Source organism: Cydia strobilella, chromosome 23 (assembly GCF_947568885.1).
Source record: "Cydia strobilella chromosome 23, ilCydStro3.1, whole genome shotgun sequence".
In the NCBI taxonomy this organism is placed as follows: domain Eukaryota; kingdom Metazoa; phylum Arthropoda; class Insecta; order Lepidoptera; family Tortricidae; genus Cydia; species Cydia strobilella.
Genome location: NC_086063.1, coordinates 5021144 through 5040804, shown reverse-complemented (window position 1 = coordinate 5040804; position 19661 = coordinate 5021144). Strand labels below are relative to the sequence as shown.

At 38.3% G+C, this 19661-nt stretch overlaps 1 protein-coding gene across 1 annotated transcript; it reads right to left on the bottom strand.

Moving 5' to 3' along the window:
- Positions 1 to 554: 554 nt before the first annotated feature.
- LOC134751840 (delta(3,5)-Delta(2,4)-dienoyl-CoA isomerase, mitochondrial) lies at positions 555 to 16882 on the bottom strand. The gene is made up of 9 exons (XM_063687343.1): positions 16709 to 16882; positions 16488 to 16626; positions 15423 to 15511; positions 14528 to 14631; positions 13718 to 13821; positions 11493 to 11580; positions 7416 to 7528; positions 6144 to 6270; positions 555 to 738 (listed from the first exon to the last, which is right to left on the bottom strand). The coding sequence occupies exons 1-9, from the start codon at positions 16758 to 16760 to the stop codon at positions 643 to 645; spliced, it is 912 nt and encodes a 303-aa protein (XP_063543413.1). The 5' UTR covers positions 16761 to 16882; the 3' UTR covers positions 555 to 642.
- Positions 16883 to 19661: the final 2779 nt, after the last annotated feature.

The window sequence follows — 19661 nt, the reverse complement described above, 5'->3', positions numbered from 1 at the left end:
CGGCACAAGTAACTCCCGGCGTCGTTTTTGCCAATATATTGCTCTAAAATACCGACATACGTCCACCTCGGGAGCGCATAGGCGAATAACGTAAAGTAGGTCACGCCAGAGCCTTACTGAATGGAGAGGCTCGTCCGGGCCCATCCCCGTTCATGCTACCAGCCATTGAAAAATAAATAGGTCATATCATTGCACCGTGGCCTATATTGCAATTGCACCATTCACAGGCAGTGTGGGCCCAGGTTCTATTTTTAGACGCTCTATTTTGGGGTAGGTCATTCGCAGCAAGCGTATATGCAAGCCTCTCTATAAACTAGGTTACCTGATTTTCTTTGTTAATACCCGGTGCAGTGACGTAGTTCGGAGCTATGACGTAAGCGATTTCATCCGGAATTTTAGAAGCGCGGCCATATTGGCTTTTAATAAGTATTTTATTGGGTATTGAAGGGTAGCCATTAAGTACATTGTTGTAAATTTTAAAAATAAGATTAGACTAGATGCTAAATTATTTTCGCAAAAATTAAAATGTCACGCAATGGAATAGATAAAATAGATTTACAAAATTAACAATAATATTTTATTTTGATAAAATCTTTTACAAATTAAATAATATACAACATTTTGTCACTTGTATCTTATAAATTAGTAATTGTCGAATTCGGCCTTTTCCTTCGCGACTGCCGCCATTGCAGATTTGCTCAAATCGTCACTAAGCAACATTGCTTGATTTAAGAGGCGCTGTGAACAAAAGAAAATACAGTTATTTTTTATTCGTGGTTTAAAATTAAAAAAAAAAAAACATTTATTTCGGACGATACAATCCATATTTTGTCAGTTACAAATATACTTGAATGCTTAAATGCTAGTTTTAGAATTTTTATCGACATTTTTAATAATTACAAAGGTTTCCAGAGATGTGACGTAATTCACGTAATGCTAGCAAAATGAGAAATATTTAAATTTAAGGACTGCGTTGTGCATTGGTCTTTCAATATATGGGCAAGTTCAGATCGAATTAAAAGGTTTTTTTAAACTTCAAAGAAACTGTAAATTAACATGGTATATTTTGAAAAATTAATACACTACAATTACATATTTGAAGAAAAAAAAATGTCAACTTTCACCCTCTCAATATTATAGTAGGTTAGGCCACACAAAAGTTAAAATATATTAAATCAAAGACGCTTGGTAATTACTTAATTAGGGGACTTTGAAAGGTATTGCTGGGAGTTGAGAGATTAAATGTACCTTTTAACACATTCGCGGACACGAATGCTATAGCATTCACGTAGTTTTTTGTTTCCTTTGGCCTATGACACATAACGTCACTAACCGTCCGCGGACGTGTTAAGATCACAAGTATGTAATGTGACGTCAGAGGAAGGTATTTCCATTGAAAACTAGCCAGTATGTTGGACAACTCATAAATATTCATACATTTTCATATTTTGATATCTAACTAGTTACACTTTTAAAGCTTATATAATTAAAAACTTAAATAGAAATTGTAACTAGACTTAGAACATTTAGTAATCTTAGGAACCACTAGCGCCATCTGTCGTAAATAGGAGACAAACTCAACCTGCTTTTACGTGAAAAGTGGCTTAAGATTTTACATTTTTTTTGAGAGAGTCTATTAATAGTAGGGCTCGCGGTCGAATCCGTGTTTCGTTTACACGTTTCGAATACCCGTGTCCGAATAATACGTAAACGGTTTTCTGGCCCGTTCCGCACGTTTAATTAAGAAACGTGTAGTTAAGACCCGTGTACACGGATAAACGGGTATTCGAAGATACGTATCTTATTTATCCGTGGCTCCGGACACGTCCTTGACGATAGTAGCGAAGGAACGAACGCCAGCTACAAATGAATAGACAAAAGATTCATGACGAGTTTCTGTCATATTTAACCTTATTCCGTGGGTCATAGAGTCGAAATTCAATAAACGGTTTAGAAAACCCTTTCTTGAGCAGGTAGTTTTTGCTTGCAATAGGTATTATATACGAGTATTCACGCTTCTTATCAAAGTAGTATTTTATATAGCACTTTAAATAGCTACTTTTTTTATGTTGCAGGTTACCAATATAGTAAAAAAAACCTGCTAGTACCTATTTAAAAAAAAAATTAGAACCATCGAGTTCAGTATGTAGGCAGGAAGTCAAACTAATGTTCGAAATTGGCATTAAGTAAGTATTTATAAAAAAAATACATTTTTAACTTGCTTCTTTATTTTTAGTTTAATTTGAGAACATGATATGAAATTGTATTTTCCCCTCACTAGCTCGGAAAGTTGTCGTTTATCCTTCAATACAAGCGGGGAAAAACGCGTTTTATCCACTAGTGGGGAAAGTAATTTGACCTTGGATTGAGCGTGTTTAAGTAGCTTGACAGATAACAAAACGTAAAACGCTCATGATAATGGTTCGTTCGATATTAATTATCATTAAATAAATGGTTTGAGAATCTAATAAAAAATACCAAATTTAGCTTTATTTAATGATTTTAAGTCATAAACCTTAAAATTCCATAAGAAACGTTTGTTTCTTTATAATGATGTTAAATATAATTCTGAACGCACAAGTTGAGTCGATGCAATTTCAAAACGCATCGTTGACATTTCACACATCAGAAATGTCAACATTGTAAACAATTTTTTTACTTAAAACCTTTTCTCGCCGACTCGCGTAAAAATACACAACTTCCAGTTTTATGTTATAATATCGTAAAGAAATGAGTGATTCCAGTGATGAGGATGATCTAACGCCTGTGGATGTTGCACTTTCCTCGCTATAGTGAGGTGAAAAGTTTTGTGTTACACACGGGCGCAAATGTATTTTACTTCTCGTGTGTTGAAACACTCGCTACGCTCAGGATTCTATTTTAGAACCACTCGCTTCGCTCGTGGTTCACCTATAGAATCCTTTCGCTTCCTCGTGTTTCAATTCTACACTCGCGGGTAAAATACAACTTTGCACCCTTGTATAACAAATAACTATTCTTGTCTTGTAGGTACACCTTATAAAACAAAGTCCCCCGCCGCGTCTGTATAGGTATGTTAGCGATAACCAGACCTCACCTATGAATGAAGTGTTTCTTTGGGAATGTTTATGTGTATATTTTGTTAAGGTTTTGTTTAAATTGGTAGAAATATGACGATGTTTGCTAATGAAGTTAGAATAAATCACGCTGGCTAGGAGCTTAATCGAAAACGCTGCCCAATCTATTTGAGATATAACGACACAATGTATGGTGGAATTGTCTATCTTTCATTGGTCTACAAAAAAGTGCGCGATGGCTGTCTGTCTATATTTTAAGAATAATTAACCCATTATTAACTTCTAAAAAAACCGGACAAGTGCGAGTCGGACTCGCCCACCGAAGGTTCCGTACAAAATTTAATTTTAAATTGTTTTTGTTATGGCGGCAACAGAAATACATCTGTAAAAATTTCAACTGTCTAGATATCACGGTTCATGAGATAAAGCCTAGTGAGTGGTGACAGACTGATGGATAGTGAAGTCTTAGTATTATTAGGCTTCCGAAGTGAATACTTGTTACAGAATGTATTTTATTATGCTTGACTCTCCATGCGAAGCCGGGGCGGGTCACTAGTTATTAATAAACACTTTAAATCAACTTGATAAAATTGCACCTTCTCAATAAATTCTAATTGTTTTTGCTCTAGGTACCTCTTACCATAGTAAAACGCTTTTTAGTGGGGTGCGGCTACAAAACAATGGAAAACATTTTCTTGTGCAGATGTTTTGACCTTATTACAACGACATAAAGCTTATAATTGTCGGTGACACTTGTGATAATAGTTTGGGAACCTACATGTTTTCGACGATGATAAACAAAAGGATATTGGAAAACAATGGATGGATGGACCACCGGTCGGCAACGTGCGCATTTAAGTTTATTACCTGAACTCTAGTGAGAAAGTGACTAAAGTGAATTATGAATGATTACCAATTTAAAGATCTATCTTAATGTAATTAGCAATATTATCGCAAGTTATCCAAGGTAGTATGGGTTTTTATGGTTCTTGGGTAAAATTCTGCCTTTCATTTGAGCATGATTACTCGATAATCCCGCTTTTGTGGTCCTAAGTTTTTTGCGCCGTTGGCAGGTTTGTTGTTTTCGCAAAGCAGTAATAGACCCGAGATAAAAATAATCACGAAATCATTAAACTGTTATTTTTAATTAATATTGTATTCTGCCTGCACACCTATTATTAACGAAAATACTATACCATTATGTAATTATAAAAAAAAACTATGATCGATATCAAATTTATGTAATTAGCTTAGAAGCAATCGGTTTTATTAAATGATATAAATAGTTTAAAATAAAAATTATGTATACCTACTATTAAACACAGGAAGATGGCTCAGTACCTATGTTTTATCAATACGGTTAAAAACAATTTAAAAAAAAGTAATTGTGCGGTTTTATGAAACCACGATGCAAGTGAAACTTTTTTCGGATTGTAGGTATTTAACTAAAAAAATTCGGAAATTAATTCGAATTACGGTATTAAAATCGCGGTTTTAATGTTAACTTAATAAATGGGGGCGATAGAATAAAAGTTTCACTTTAAAAATCGTACGACAAACGAATTCATCTGAAGTCAACATAATAATAGTGGAAAGTGGACCTTGTTACTATTGTACATTGGCTCAAACTGGTTCGGAGTATTTGGACCCGTTCGGAACGGTCTTAAGTACCCGTGTAAACGGAGATACGTGTCTGAGATACGTTTCTTGGGAACGTTCCTTCGAAACGTTTTCGAATCCCGGCGGTTCCGTGTAAACCGGGTTCTTAGTACCGCCGGGCTTAAGAACACGGGTATTCGTTTCGGCGTGTAACACGGATACCGGGAGCCCTAATTAATAGTCAATAGTCAATATATTCTTTATTCAAGTAGGCCTAGCAACAAGCACTTTTAAATTGTCATGTTTTAAATATTACCTTAATCTAAATATCAGAGCAATTTATTGATGCAGTTGTTATTATTCTTAAAGCAGTAGGGGTCAATTAAAACTGGAACTTAGGGCGGTATTTTATCTGTCTAATATCTTGGTCTAATGTGTATTTGCATGTCACATTTTGCTACATGAGAGAGTGAGACGCTATGCACATTGGACAAAAAAATTGGACAGATGGAATACCACCCTTAGTCCGAATATTGTAACATGGCAAACTTGCAGCCCTTTTCGATCGTGTTTTGTTTTGTAAAGTAAAATTCTTTGGGCAATTCGAACGCGAATTGCATATTTTTAGGGTTCCGTACCTCAAAATAAAAAAGGGACCCTTATAGGATCACTCGTGCGTCTGTCTGTCTGTCCGTGTGTCACAGGCTGTGACACACGGAGTAGTTTCGAAGAAAATAGGCTGTGACTCACAGCCTATTTTCTTCGAAACTACTGAACCAATGAAATTGAAATTTGGTACACTCATGTAAGTTTGTGACCCAAATACGGACATGTAACGTAAACAAATTAATTATAAACATAGGGGCCACTTTTGGGGGCTAAATGAGAAAATAAAAAATAAAGTTTTTCAAACTATATTGTGTTAAAGCCTGACCAGTAATATATGATCATTGTCAAGAGGGCGCTGTTATTTTCATGTATAGGGTGACAGTTCAGTATATTATGAAAAAAATAGTTCCAGTGAAATTCCGCAATATGGCGCGTGATCGTATATTGGTCAGGTTTTATATATCAAATAAAAGAGCTCATTGTGAGAATCTCAAATATATTTTTGTTGTAATTTTAAAATAAATAATTTACCTATATATTTGAGTCATGGGTGTTTTCTATGTCTTTAAGTATTTATATATTATATATATAGTTGTCTGAGTACCCATAACACAAGCCTCCTTGAGCTTACCGTGGGACTTAGTCAATCTGTGTAAGAATGTCCTATACAATTTATTTATTTATATTTATGCGAAGAGATCCACTTCGGGTCGTCGCGCCACAGCAGTAAGTAAGTATATTTATGCGAAAGTATAAACTAAAAACAAACTTCGACTAAAAGTTTTCTGCGATACGTGTTATGCGAAGTGTATTTCTGACAAAGAATATTCTGCCCGATGAGGGTAACCCTTATTATAATTATTATATGTAAGTACTTACAATATGCGCCAGCCCCTCGTCGTTAGTGACATTTTGCGAATACACAAGACTCTGCTTCGTGGTCTGTATGGCCACGGGACTCTTCGAGGCTATGGTCTCCGCGATCTCCATCACTCCAACTATGGCCCTGCGATGAAATAAGTCAGGTTAATAGACATTTATTGTCGGAAGGTTAATTCTAGAACGGCGTCCGTTTGTCCGTCCATCCGGTCCGTTTATCAAAAGCCTGTAGCTTGTAATACAAGTGGAAGTACCTTTTTGACAGCTTTTGTTAGAAAGGGACTTTTACTTGTATTACAAGCTACAAGCTTTTGACAAACGGGCCTCTGGTGAAGGTCGCGGGAATTCGGTGGATGCGAGCGGCACAAGATCGGTCGGAGTGGCGAGCCTTGGGGGAGGCCTATGTCCAGCGCGGACGTCTATCGGCTGACATGATGATGATGATGATGAGGTCTCAAGAAGTACTTGATAGACATGCAAATAGATTGATGGTGGTTTCATTATTTGAAAATTTTCAGTGCGTATTTTAATTAAAAATGACATAGTTTGATTATTTGTGCCATTTTCAATCAAAAGAGTACTTATTGTCGGTGGTCAATAAGGCGCTATTTCCATACAGCTTCAATTTGAAATCAACCTTATTGACAAGCATTGGCATTTTGGTTGAAAATGTCACATTTTAACTAATTGTTGACATATAAGTGGCACTGGCGAATACTATAGCCAAATCAGGGGTGGGAAACTCCTCGCTTCGGGCAAACTCGGCTCCATTCGGCTCAGCATTGCTCCGAGCAATTACTAGGGTTGGCACAACTGGACGTCCCTTTGCGTGCACGACCACAGATAAGATAATGAATTTTGACAACCCTAAATAGCCAAAAGGGATAGTGCCATATATTAGAGAGGGACATCATGGTCCGCTGTCAAAATTCGGTTTTGTAGGAAGTTTCCTTTCTGTACGGTAGTACTATTATTTATTCTGTGGCCAAATGCAAAGAATATTAAAGGAACGAAAATTTGATCGCTGTAATTTTGGATTTGGAGAAGACTAAAGTTGTAGCACAGCGGGCTATATTGTTGCCGATGTAAGGATGACTCACGTCAGACCGGGCCGTGTTCGGGCCGGAGCTTCCGGCGTTTACTTTTCTATGACATGACAGGTGATCACGTGATGCGTTCCATAGAAAACGAAGCTCCGGAAGCTCCGGCCCGGACACGGCCCGGTCTAACGTGAGTCATCCTTTAATCATCATCATCTGACATCATACTCACGAGTCCTTGTCTTTGTACACTTTGCTGACGAGTCCCAACGCGAGGGCCTCTTTGGCGTCCATCTTCCGCGCCGTGTAGCACAACTCGCGGGCTATAGACGCGTTACCAATCACCTGAAATAAATAAATAAATATTACAGGACATTCTTACACAGTTTGACTAAGTCCCACGGTAAGCCCAAGGAGGCTTGTGTTATGGGTACTCAGACAACGATATACCTATATAATATATCTAGACACGCGGCAGCGTGTCCAGCCAAGTTCAAAAAAAAGGAACTGGGGACGCAGCAACCGTGTGTAATATTACACGAACCATTTCGAGCAACTTTTGACCCCTTCACAACTTGAAACCTGTTTAACCTGCACATATGAAATTTGGCATATTTATTCATGCCCCTTAGCTTGTCCAGAATACAAAATTTCATCAACGTAGCTCAAACAGTTATTGAAAAATTCACGATAAAAAACCGGCATTTTTGTGACTGTCTGACTGACTTATAGATCAAAAACCTAAAAAAAACCTAACCCACTTCCAGATGACCTAGAAACTTCAAATTTGACATCAAGGTAGATTTTTATGTGTGTATACAGGGAAAAATCTGAAAATTGATCGATAATTCGATGGAAAAAACCATATATCGATAATTTAGGACTTAATCGGTCAAAAACCTAACCCACTTCCAGATGACCTAGAAACTTGATGTTTGGCAACAAGCTAGACTATTAGATGTGCATACAGGGGAAAATCTGAAAATTGAAAAATGATCGATAATTCGATGGAAAAAACCATATATCGATAATTTAGGACTTAATCGGTCAAAAACGTAACCCACTTCCAGATGACCTAGAAACTTGATATTTGGCATGAAGGTAGACAATAGCGTATAAAATCTAAAAACTAAAATTTTTTGATAATTGGCTGAGCATTAGCGATTGTCTCCTTTTCAGGTTGGGTAAAACTGTTTTCCGGATGTTCTCATCTGGAGGTCGCATTTAAACACTTGTACTATTGTTCGGTGTTAGAGCACTAACATCCTGGACGCTTCGGGCCTTCGGTCCTTTGCGGAGCTGGGCCTTCAGCCTTCGAATTTAGACACTTGTACAATTTTATTGTTCTGTGCACTAACAACCTGGACGCTTCGGGCCTTCGGCCCTACGCGGAGTTCGGCCTTCGGCCTTCGCATTTAGACCTTTGTACTATTATTCTGTTTTTAAGCACCAGCAACCTGGATGCTTCGGGCCTTCGGCCCTACGCGGAGCTCGGCCTTCGGCCTTCGCATTAAGACACTTGTACTAATTGTTTTGTGCTAGAGTACTAACATCCAGGACGCTTCGGGCCTTCGGCCCGAAGTAAACGTAAGCAGCTGTGATGGTTTTACAAATTACAATGTATCCATGATAAATGCTAATAATTTCTGTAGAAAAAGTAATGATATCCCAACAAAAACATATATGTGAAATGGGAGCCAAGTTGTGTCGTTGTTGACTCCGGCGATAAAAGAATTGAGATCTATATGGGTGCCAAGTTCTGTGCTGTGTAGAAAATCCTGAAATTATAAAGGATTTGTCTTGGCTAGTTTTTACGTATAAATAGGCTAATATATTTGTTTGTTACATGTCTAAAATTTGGTTTGTTGGTAAAAACTAGCCAACTCAAATCCTTTATAATTTCAGGATTTTCTACACAGCACAGAACTTGGCACCCATATAGATCACAATTCTTTTATCGCCGGAGTCAACAACGACACAACTTGGCTCCCATTTCACATTTATGTTTTTGTTGGGATATCATTACTTTTTGTACAGAAATTATTAGCATTTATCATGGATACATTGTAATTTGTAAAATATATATATACTTAAATACATAGAAAACACTCATGACTCAGGAGCAAATATCTGTGCTTATCACACAAAATAAATGCCCTTACCGGGATTCGGTCCCAGGACCATCGGCTTCACAGGCAGGGTGTTTTGGTGCTCACTATGCCAGACCGGTCGGTGAAATCATTGGAATCACTGTTTATTACCTTTATGAAAGAGGATATATTAAGGTAGAGCGGTACTGTCATAGTAAAGTTCTTGGTTTTCTGAATCTAGAAGTTAGCGATAAATTATTTAAGAAACAGTTAAAGGAAATGTTATTAGAAAAATGTTACTATTCAATGGATGAATTTTTTAATGATGAAAGTCTGGATAATGCGAAATGATTAAATTGTTTATGAATTTTATGATAACTATTAATAATTTATTGTTAAATTTCATTGGAGTATGAGTATGACCATAATTTATGATTATTAATGATTAACGCATGAATTAGTTTTATCTTATTATTATTGTAATTTTTTTTTTGACACAATTTTATTTTATTTAAAAGTTTATATAAGAAATTAAAACTAGGTATAAGTTCAAAATAAGTAGTTTAAGATCCAATATTGTACACCCTAGCAGGGTATCATGTACCTACTTGACCAATATGTACAAATGAACATGATTACAATGGAATAAATGATATGATATGATAAATTTTGTAGCCACAGTAAATTCACTGCTATCTATCGACACACGATTAAAACTAAAAATAGAAATATCAAAATATGTATTTATATGTGTTCGTCTCCAAAACAAAACAAAACATGGAGCGATCACTATTACTAGTAGTAGTATGGGAAAAGCATCGATAATTGAATATATCGATATAGGAACTTCCTACAAGATTCAAGCATTTATTCATAAAACATAGTGTTTTACAAGTCAAGTTTCATAAGTATATACAATTTGATATAATTCATTCACAAAATTGGGTAGGTACATAATAGGTACACACATAGTTATGATTAATAATATTGTACAAGGTTTAGGTTTTCAATTTAGTCACTACACGCTTCGACAAATTCGTCAATGGTATAGCAAGCGAGGTTTGTTAGTAGCGTTTTTAGGCGTTTTGCAAAAGCGATATCGCTTCGTACTAGTTTTAACTCCATAGGTAGTGAGTTATACCTACCTGTCATTAAACTGTGCACCCTGAAATCCGATGTCTGATCGTTATCATCAAAGGGAAATAAACAAGAACCATTAGGCGTAGCCTTGTTTGCCACCATCGTGGTGTAAAAAAACTAATCTCTACACATTTTAAAACAAAGTCCCTCGCCGCGTGTTTGTATTTATGTATGTTCGCGATAGACTCAAAACATCCATGCTGTTTTCACCTATCAGTAGAGTGATTCTTGAGGAAGGTTTACCTAGTTGTGTATTGTATTGTATTGTATTGTAGTTCGGGCGATTTTCCGCAACTCGACGATTGGCGCCTATTTTGCGTGACAAGGTGTGTAATTTGTTAATGTTTTGGAACCCGTGCGAAGCCGGGGCGGGTCGCTTGTAGTTATGTAAGTAAGTAAGTAAATAAATATTCTATATTGCACCAATAATAATGATAATAGAGAATAAGAATAAGAATAAATTTATTGAGAATAATTGAAAGTGGCATGCACAAAAGGGCGTCCGGTAAGCCCCAAACTAGGCTGAGCCCGTTTAGTTTTGATATCGCAAGTTAAAAATATTTGTAACCGTTTGAAAGATGTATATAATATAATATAATATGATGCATGGTCATTATAAGCAATGTATTAGGGATAGCTTTAAGCCATAGTAATTAAGTTAGATTTAAGTTATATTGCATTGCCCTACAGGGTTTCATAGCTGAACCAATAAATGTACCAACTTGTATACCTATGACAGCAATAAACACACTGATTACTGATTACCTGTATCTTGGGACTCACCAAAACAAAAAGCGTATGAAACAGTTGGAACATTGGACAAATTAAATCTAGATAACTTAAAAATTATGTGTGAGAATGGGTGATGATATGATATGATATGATTTATTTATCTCACAATATACAATTGCACTTAAAATTACACATGAGGATGAGGTGAAGCAGTTGTGCTTGTGAGGGTGTGTATGTGAATGTTAGTGTGTGTGTGAGTGTGTAAGGTGTAGTGTAGGAGAGCGAAGCGAGCGAGGCAGGACAACTAGAAGACAGACCTAAAAATAAGAATATATAAGTATACTAACTTTTGGCAATCTCTGCAACGTCCCCACATCTGCCGCGAGGCCAATGTCCACTTCCTTGACCTGGAACCAGCAATCTTCGGTACAGTATCTGGAAACCAGAAATATAAATAAATAAATATTAGGGGACATCTCACACAGATCAACCTAGCCCCAAACTAAGCAAAGCTTGTACTATGGGTGCTAAGCGACGTTATACATACTTATATCAAAGCTTATATACATAGAAAACACCCATGACTCAGGAACAAATATTTGTGTTCATCACGCGAATAAATGCCCTTACCGGGATTCTAACCCAGGACCATCGGCTTCACAGGCACCCACTAGGCCAGACCGGTCGTCAATATATTATATTCTAGATTAAGGCATTTTGGAGGCCGCAGGTTCACATCCTGGCTCATACCTCAATGAGTTTTTCACAACTTATGAACGGAATATCATTTGACATTTAATATTTACCAATACTTATCGGTGAAGGAAAACATCGTGAGGAAACATGCATGTACATAATCGAAATTAAACTATCGTGAGACATATTTCCAAATATTTAGATCAGTACGGTTTCACTCACTATTATTTTTAGTCGCTTTTGGCAATATGTTTTGGATCCTTCGGGAATCCGTCCTCAGGCACGAGTGTCCGCGGCGGCTGTACGTGCATGTACATACTTACGTAGGTACATACATTTAAAGGTGTACCCTGTGAATCAAACACTGTATCTGCAGTTATCTGTCTATCGTAGTTACAGTGTATTGGATTCACAGGGTACATGTGTATGTGACGTCCCCAATCCGCATTATACAGGCGTGGGGATTTCCCACGCATGAGAGACCTGTGCTCAACAGTGCGACGCAGGCTGAATTATATTATGGCATCTAATTTCACCAAAAATGCATTTTTGTAGTAAGTTCTTTCCGTAAAGCGCCATCTACCAAGCATGTTAGTAGAACAATGGATATATTAGTTTAGCCTTTATTTCATTTTTTTTACAATTATATACAATTACAATTTATACTAATATCACAGAATATATAATAGTACTAGGTACAGAAGATTCACTCCCTAACAAAACGCGACTACTACGCGCAAGGCGGCGCAAGCGCGTGCAGGCGTCCGTTCCATAGCGGTGCGCGGCAATTACTATGGCAAAACCTCAAAATTGAGGCGGCCGCAGGTACTTGTAGCGACGCGACGAAATCGCGGAGCGAGGCACGCCTGCTAATATTATAAATGCGAAAGTGTGTCCGTCTGTTAGTTACCTCTTCACGCTTAAACCGCTGAACCGACTTAGTTGAAAGGTATAGAGATAGTTTGAGTCCTGGGGAAGGACATAGTGACTATCCTAGAAATCATCCTTTAAGGGGGTGAAAAGGGGGGTGGAAGTTTGTATGGGGAATCGATAAAAAGCAGATTGGATAAAAAATAAGCTACGCAAATTACTAACTCCAGGCTGTCACTGAACCGGTGAGCTTCATCTTAGGCCCTGTCTTCACTTTTCATCAGGTGTGCCTAGGGCCAATCACCGATCAATTTATAATAAAATAAAATAAACCGGCCAAGTGCGAGTCGGACTCGCGTTCCAAGGGTTCCGTACATACATGTGAAACGTGAGTGAAATGTCTTTAAAAAACCCGTAGAGGTCGGATCAAAAACTAAGTAATTAAGTCCGACTCACGCTTGACTGCAATTTCTAATAGGTTTTCCTGTAATATATAGGTAAAGATCTATTTTGTGTATTTTTTTCAAAATTTTAGACCCAGTAGTTTCGGAGATAAAGGGGGAGAATGGTCATTTTTTGCCTATTTTCTTGAATAACTTCTAAACTGTCTATCTTAAAATTATAAAAAATATATATTTGAGATTCTCACAATGAGCCCTTTCATTTGATATGTAACACGATATAGTTTGACAAACTTTATTTTTTAATTTTCTCATTTACCCACCCAATGTGGCCCCCGTGTTTAAAATTAATTTGTTTACGTTACATGTCCATCTTTGGGTCACAAACTTACATGCGTATACCAAATTTCAACTTAATTGGTCCAGTAGTTTCGGAGAAAATAGTCTGTGACAGACGGACAGACAGACAGACAGACGGACAGACAGACAGACAGACACGCACGAGTGATCTTATAAGGGTTCCGTTTTTTCCTTTTGAGGTACGGAACCCTAAAACGAGCAAAAAGCTAGTTTTATATAATACCAACAATAAATAGGTGACCCACCTCATATCAGCGGCTGTGATGAGGTCCACCCCCGCGCCGACACATGCGTTGTGGGATACTGCGAGCACGGGCTTCAAACACTTCTCCAGTGACGAAATCCCGTCCTGAAAGAGTTGGCAGATTTTTTAAGTTCTAGCTATTAATAAGATGTTTTCCTTCACCGAAAAGCGGCTAGTAAATATCAATTGATATTTCGTACATAAGTTCCGAAAAACTCATTGGTACGAGCCGGGGCTCAAACCCGCAATCTTCAAATTGAAAGTCGCACGCTCTTACTTTACATCTTACGCTTAATCACAGAATAAATAATAGTACTAGGTACCGTACAGAAAGGTAACTTCCTACAAAACCGAAGTTTGACAGCGGTTCAGGGTCGAATCTTGCTATTCCTTTCTAAAGGGTCGGCAACGCGCGTGTAATATCTCTGGTGTTGCAGGCGTCCATAGGCTACGGTAACTGCTTACCATCAGGCGGGCCGTATGCCACCGACGTGGTATGAAAAAAAAATATGGCACTATCCCTTTCGGCTATTTAGGGTTGTCAAAATTCAAGTCATTATCTTATCTGTGGTCGTGCACGCAAAGGGGCGTTAAGTTGTGACAACCCTAATAATTGTACGGAGCAATGCTGAGCCGAACGGAGCCGAGTTTGCCCGAAGCGAGGAGATTCGCACCCCTGGCTTAATGCTTAATATAAATTTAATTATCAAAATATTATTCATAATGTTTATATGCAGAGGAACATGGGGACTGTGTCTGTATGAAATGTCATTGTCCTATTTCATCTTAATATTCGTAGACAATTACTTACCTGATATAGTCCAATAAGTTTGTTCATGAATCTCACTTGCCGAGCGAGGTCCCCACATTCCCCGATGTCACTTGCTTTTTCCATAAAACTGTGTAGGTCTATGCCTGTAAATTAAAAACGTAGATGTTCAAAATAGATGCGTTTTTCGTATAACAAAATTGAAATGTAGGGTAGGGTAGGATACAGTGGCTCAGCTTGATCAGTGGCTCAGTCACCTCAATATCGCCTCTATCATGTTCGAATTAGGTTGAGTGAGCCACTGTACCCGGTTATTTTTTCCGAGCCACTGTTTCCTACTAATGTTGCAAGTTTCATTACATGATGCATAGATGCTCTCTTCTTCTCCTTTATTCATGAACATGATCATTTGTATGATCAAGCTATAATAATCATAATCATTTATTTGCACATAAAAAGGGTTTCACAGAAGGTATTATAAAAGTTACATGTCCTAGCCTTTTTAGCTGTTTTTTGGCAGCATGCAAATGGGTCCTTATAATACATTAAATTTGTACATAAGACTACCTTAAATTAACTTAATTAATTACTAACTACATCGGCCAAAAAATTTATTAACCAAAAAAAAACAAAAAGGCATACCATTAACTACATTAACTTAAATTAAACTAGAATAGAATGCACAATAAGTTAACTTCACAATACAATACAGTCCCAGCAATTGATAATAAAATAATTAAGTATGTTATGTCATGGCATGTCATGTCAATACATCATAATGCATTAAGTATAGCATTGCCTGTAGGCTATTGTTGACATGCTGGTTTCCCCAGTTCTTGCCATACTAGTTCAGTCCCAGGAGCATTTCTTTATTGATTTTAACCCGTTTCATTTTTGTAATTTGTAACAACTTTAAAAAACAAAACTGTAAACATACCTCCAGTGAAATGTTTCCCTTGTGCTGAAAGTACAACCACACGGCATTCAGGGTGTTGACTCAACGCTTCAAAACATTGTATCATCTCTCTGAAATTAGAAAATATATGTTAATAAACTAAGAAAAAATGTATGGAATATAGGGTCATTGCGGTAATTTCCGTCCATGGTCTAGGTTTTGTCCACTTGACGGATTAGCAAATAATATATTTCATTTTTAATCTAGAGGGAGATAAAGGGAGGAGGGAGGGAGGGATAAAGGGAGAGTACCACCGCTCCGAATCGTTTCTGGTGCAGAGGGTGTCCATAGCCATCCAGCGGGGAATGCCGTGAGCATTATGGGCACTTTTGCACCAGAAGCGATAACGAACGGGTTTGACTAAATTACCTCGTGTAATTATATAAGTATTTGTAAGAAATGTAATATTTTATTGTATTGTAAATAAATTTTTAATCTGCTATTTGCAAAATATATTTTTTTATGTAGATAAATATATTGTTGAGACATTAAGGATTGCAATAAGTCCAAATTTGTGCAGCAATGTAGGTTAATATACAAATTTCGTCAAGTGGACGAAAACTAACGCAATGACCCTACAATTATGATTTTATGACATACTACTGTTTTAGTCAACAATCCATTATGGTCAATGTGGGGAAGACCGGCATATAAAATTATTAGAGGGCTAGAACTGTCGTATTTGTATATGTACGTTACTCAGACACCATCAGAAAGGACAGCAGAGCTTCACTCCTGTTCTACCATAGACATAGTATATACAAGTAGTTATAGACGCGCCACCGAGCGACCGGGGGTAAGAGATTTCGCCATCGCCTACCTATGGTGCCCGGTCGGTGATAAGGACAAAGCATGGCACTATTTTCTCTTTCCTCTTATAGGAATCGCAATAAGACTATCTCTATCAAAGAGTGTCTGCCCCTTGTGTTCTACTGACCTTCTGTGAGTTGAGTTTGTGTACAAACACAAGTTAAAAGCATCGAAAGAGTTTGTAGACGGTCTTCTCCACATTGCCCTTACATTGTCGAACGTCCAGGTAGTACTTACGTCCACATATTATGATTAAATGTGTTCAGTTTCTTAGGCCTATTTAGTTCCACATGAAAAACATGTTTTTTTGGCACTGACACAGCTAAAGTATCGAATTTAGGCACTTCACTGGTTGATGAATAAAATCTTAATAAACCTGAAAATATAAAATAAGTAAAAATACCATTTTTAACTGTAAATAGCGAAATGCAACCAAGTACTATAATTTATCAACCAACTTGATGTTATTCTGTTTTGTTTAAAAACTATGTTTTTCAATAAAAACGTCATGTTTTGGCAACTTGCAAGTATTTAAATAAAATAAATAACAGAACTAAAATGTGGAAAACAAAAGAGCAAAGTCCAAATTGTTTGGAAACTTAAATAATAAATGAAAGTCGTGTTGTCAAGCGGACGGTGATAAATGTGTGCAATGTCAATGTCAAACTGACAGTTGACTGTGACCGTTCCAAAGGTGGATTTCTTACTTTTATTAAACTTTAACAGACGAGCGTACCGGACCGCGACCTTGGTACGGTCCGAGGTTCGATCGAGTGGAAGGTGGTTCGCCTTAAGTCCGTTTAAAGGCGCAGCTATGAGGAAAAGCGAGAAGGAGATAAGCTGACCTGAACAAGGTCATAATCCGGCACGCCCGTCTGTTAGTGTTTAAAACCAAACAAAGACACATTTTTATAAAAGGTTTGTAATCAGTAATCACTAATCAGTTCCTCGATGTTCTCAAACGTCAATCATTAATGTTGTATGTTAAATTATAGTATAAAAGTGGGACCACTTATTAACATAATATAGCCAAGACTATTCATGGGATTTCGACCGTTGTCCTCAGTTCGATTGTATCAAATGCTCTCCACACTCGTGCACGAATCGCGGCGCGAAGCCGTAAACGCGAGTGTGGAGTCTAGTTCGCTAATCAGCGAAATCGACTCCACACTCGCGTTCGTGGCTTCGCGCCGCGTAGCCTGGAGCGGCTTTACAAGGGTGAAAATACAGAAATAGAAAAAAGATGCATTTTTTAAATAGGTTACTAAGGCTCGTTAAGTGGACGACATTCGAAAATTTGCAGGTCACTTCTGAATGAGACTAGCTCATATCCGGGACAAGTGGCGTACCCACACGAAGAGAGGCCTATGGTCAGCAATAGGCGATAGAAAGCTGGTATGATGATGATAAATTAACGATGATTGGCATTTATAGGTTTAAGAGAAAATCTACACTCAGCGACAAAATTGAGATATTTGATCAATCGTATAAATATTCAGTTAATCACTTTGCGGGGTCATATAGAGCCGTGGCTATTGAATACCTAAATAATTATAAATCCAGTGGGTATGTGCTTTCTGCTGTACACTAGGCGAACGCCCATGGCTCCGCCATTTAAAAAATACGAAATGTGAATCGACAAAAAACGATAAGTAATTAAATATGTAGGTATAATTATCGTACGTGCTCACAATTTTACGAGAATCGAATGAGAAATACGTCTTTAAGAGGAGAACAGCCGGCCGGAGTTAAAACGGAGACATTTCGCTTTGCTCTGTAAATAAATCAGTGATGCTTAGGTGACCTAGGTATGACTAAATTATCCCGTTAGCATCGATTTGGCAACTTCCGCTTTAAGTCTGGCCCTCACGTCTAGTCGTAAACCTGGTTCTAGATATCTTATATTAGGAGTTAGTGCCCATAAAATGTGTAGCTACATGCAAGCGGCGTGACTGTGGCTTATTTAGGGTTCCGTAGACAACTAGGAACACCTGTGCCCTGTTTATCAAAAGCTTGTAGCTTGTAATACAAGTGGAAGTCCCTTTGTAACAAAAGCTGTCAAAAAAATAGTTCCGCTTGTATTACAAACTACAAGCTTTTGATAAACAGGGCACTGCTCGTGTAACTGACCAGGAATATATGATCACGCGTCATATATGTTGCGGAATTTCAAACTAATTTTTTCATACTATACTGAACTTGTCACCCTATACAAGAGAATGAAAGCGCCCTCTTGATAATGATTAACCTGTATGGTCAGGCTTTACAACATTATCGTTTTGGTAAAAGTTAAGTTTATTAGACTTTTTTTTCATTAAGTCTTGTTATTCTATTTATCTATAAATGAATGTGTCACCATATAGTCAAATGAGTCAGTTTCGAGTACACTGTCCCATAATATACGTGATTTATATTACAATTAGAATGTAATATGTAAATTGTTCGCCGAATTTAACTATGACTTCCTGTCGGTAGAAGTGACAAATAGAAACGTTTAAACCTATATTAAATACCTCCTCATTATTAGGGACACGTACTGTTACAATATTGCCAGGTTTGTTACGCGGGTTATCTCACTGATGCGGATCCGCACTTTGCTCCGGTGTGCGAGTGAGATAGCGATGTCCCTCGCACACCGGTACGGTCTGTGGATCCTCGGTCCGTCGTCCCAGGCACACACTCACGGATCCGGACCACGCAATCTCAGCGTCCATCGCTAGGATGGCCGCTGAGCGTGCGGCGTCCATCGCGGACACAACGCGTACAAGGCTTGCCCGCCGGCGGGGACGTCCACCACGCGACCACATCGACACATTCAGTCCGTTATCAACCCGGTACCGCCGCGTACCGGTTAGCATCACTCCGACAGTCGTCGGGCCTAGCTGAGTTTCTTGCTGGAGTTATCTCGGCTAGGCTAGGTTGTAGCGAACCCCCCTTCGAATGCTGTCACCTTGCCGTGGTGAAGGGGCTTGCGTGCTCCAATGACCCTCAGGGCTATGCCGGATAGGGTCTCCCAAGCCGGACACGGGGGGCGGCTCCGCGTGTCCCTCTGAAACCAGCAGAGGGCACAGTGCGAGACGCCAGGTCCCACTGGGACGGAGTTGGCGCTCTACTAAGCCACCTATGGCAAGAGCTGCCATAGGTGGCTTAGTCCGGAGCAGAGAGGAGGAGCCATGAGAGTGTATGTGGTGTCAATCGGGTCACTGATTTGCGCGCGAACGTCCGGGACTCTCCCCCCGTAGACGCTGGAGGGGACTGGAGGGGCCCCTGACGCGTCATGGATGTGTGTGGTTTCTGGATTGGGAAGCCTTCTGCTTTTCTGACATTGCCTAGCATTTTTCCAACGGAAAAAAAAAAAAAAAAAAAAAAAAAAAAGGTTGTAGCGAACCAGCGACAAAACTTCCATTAGCT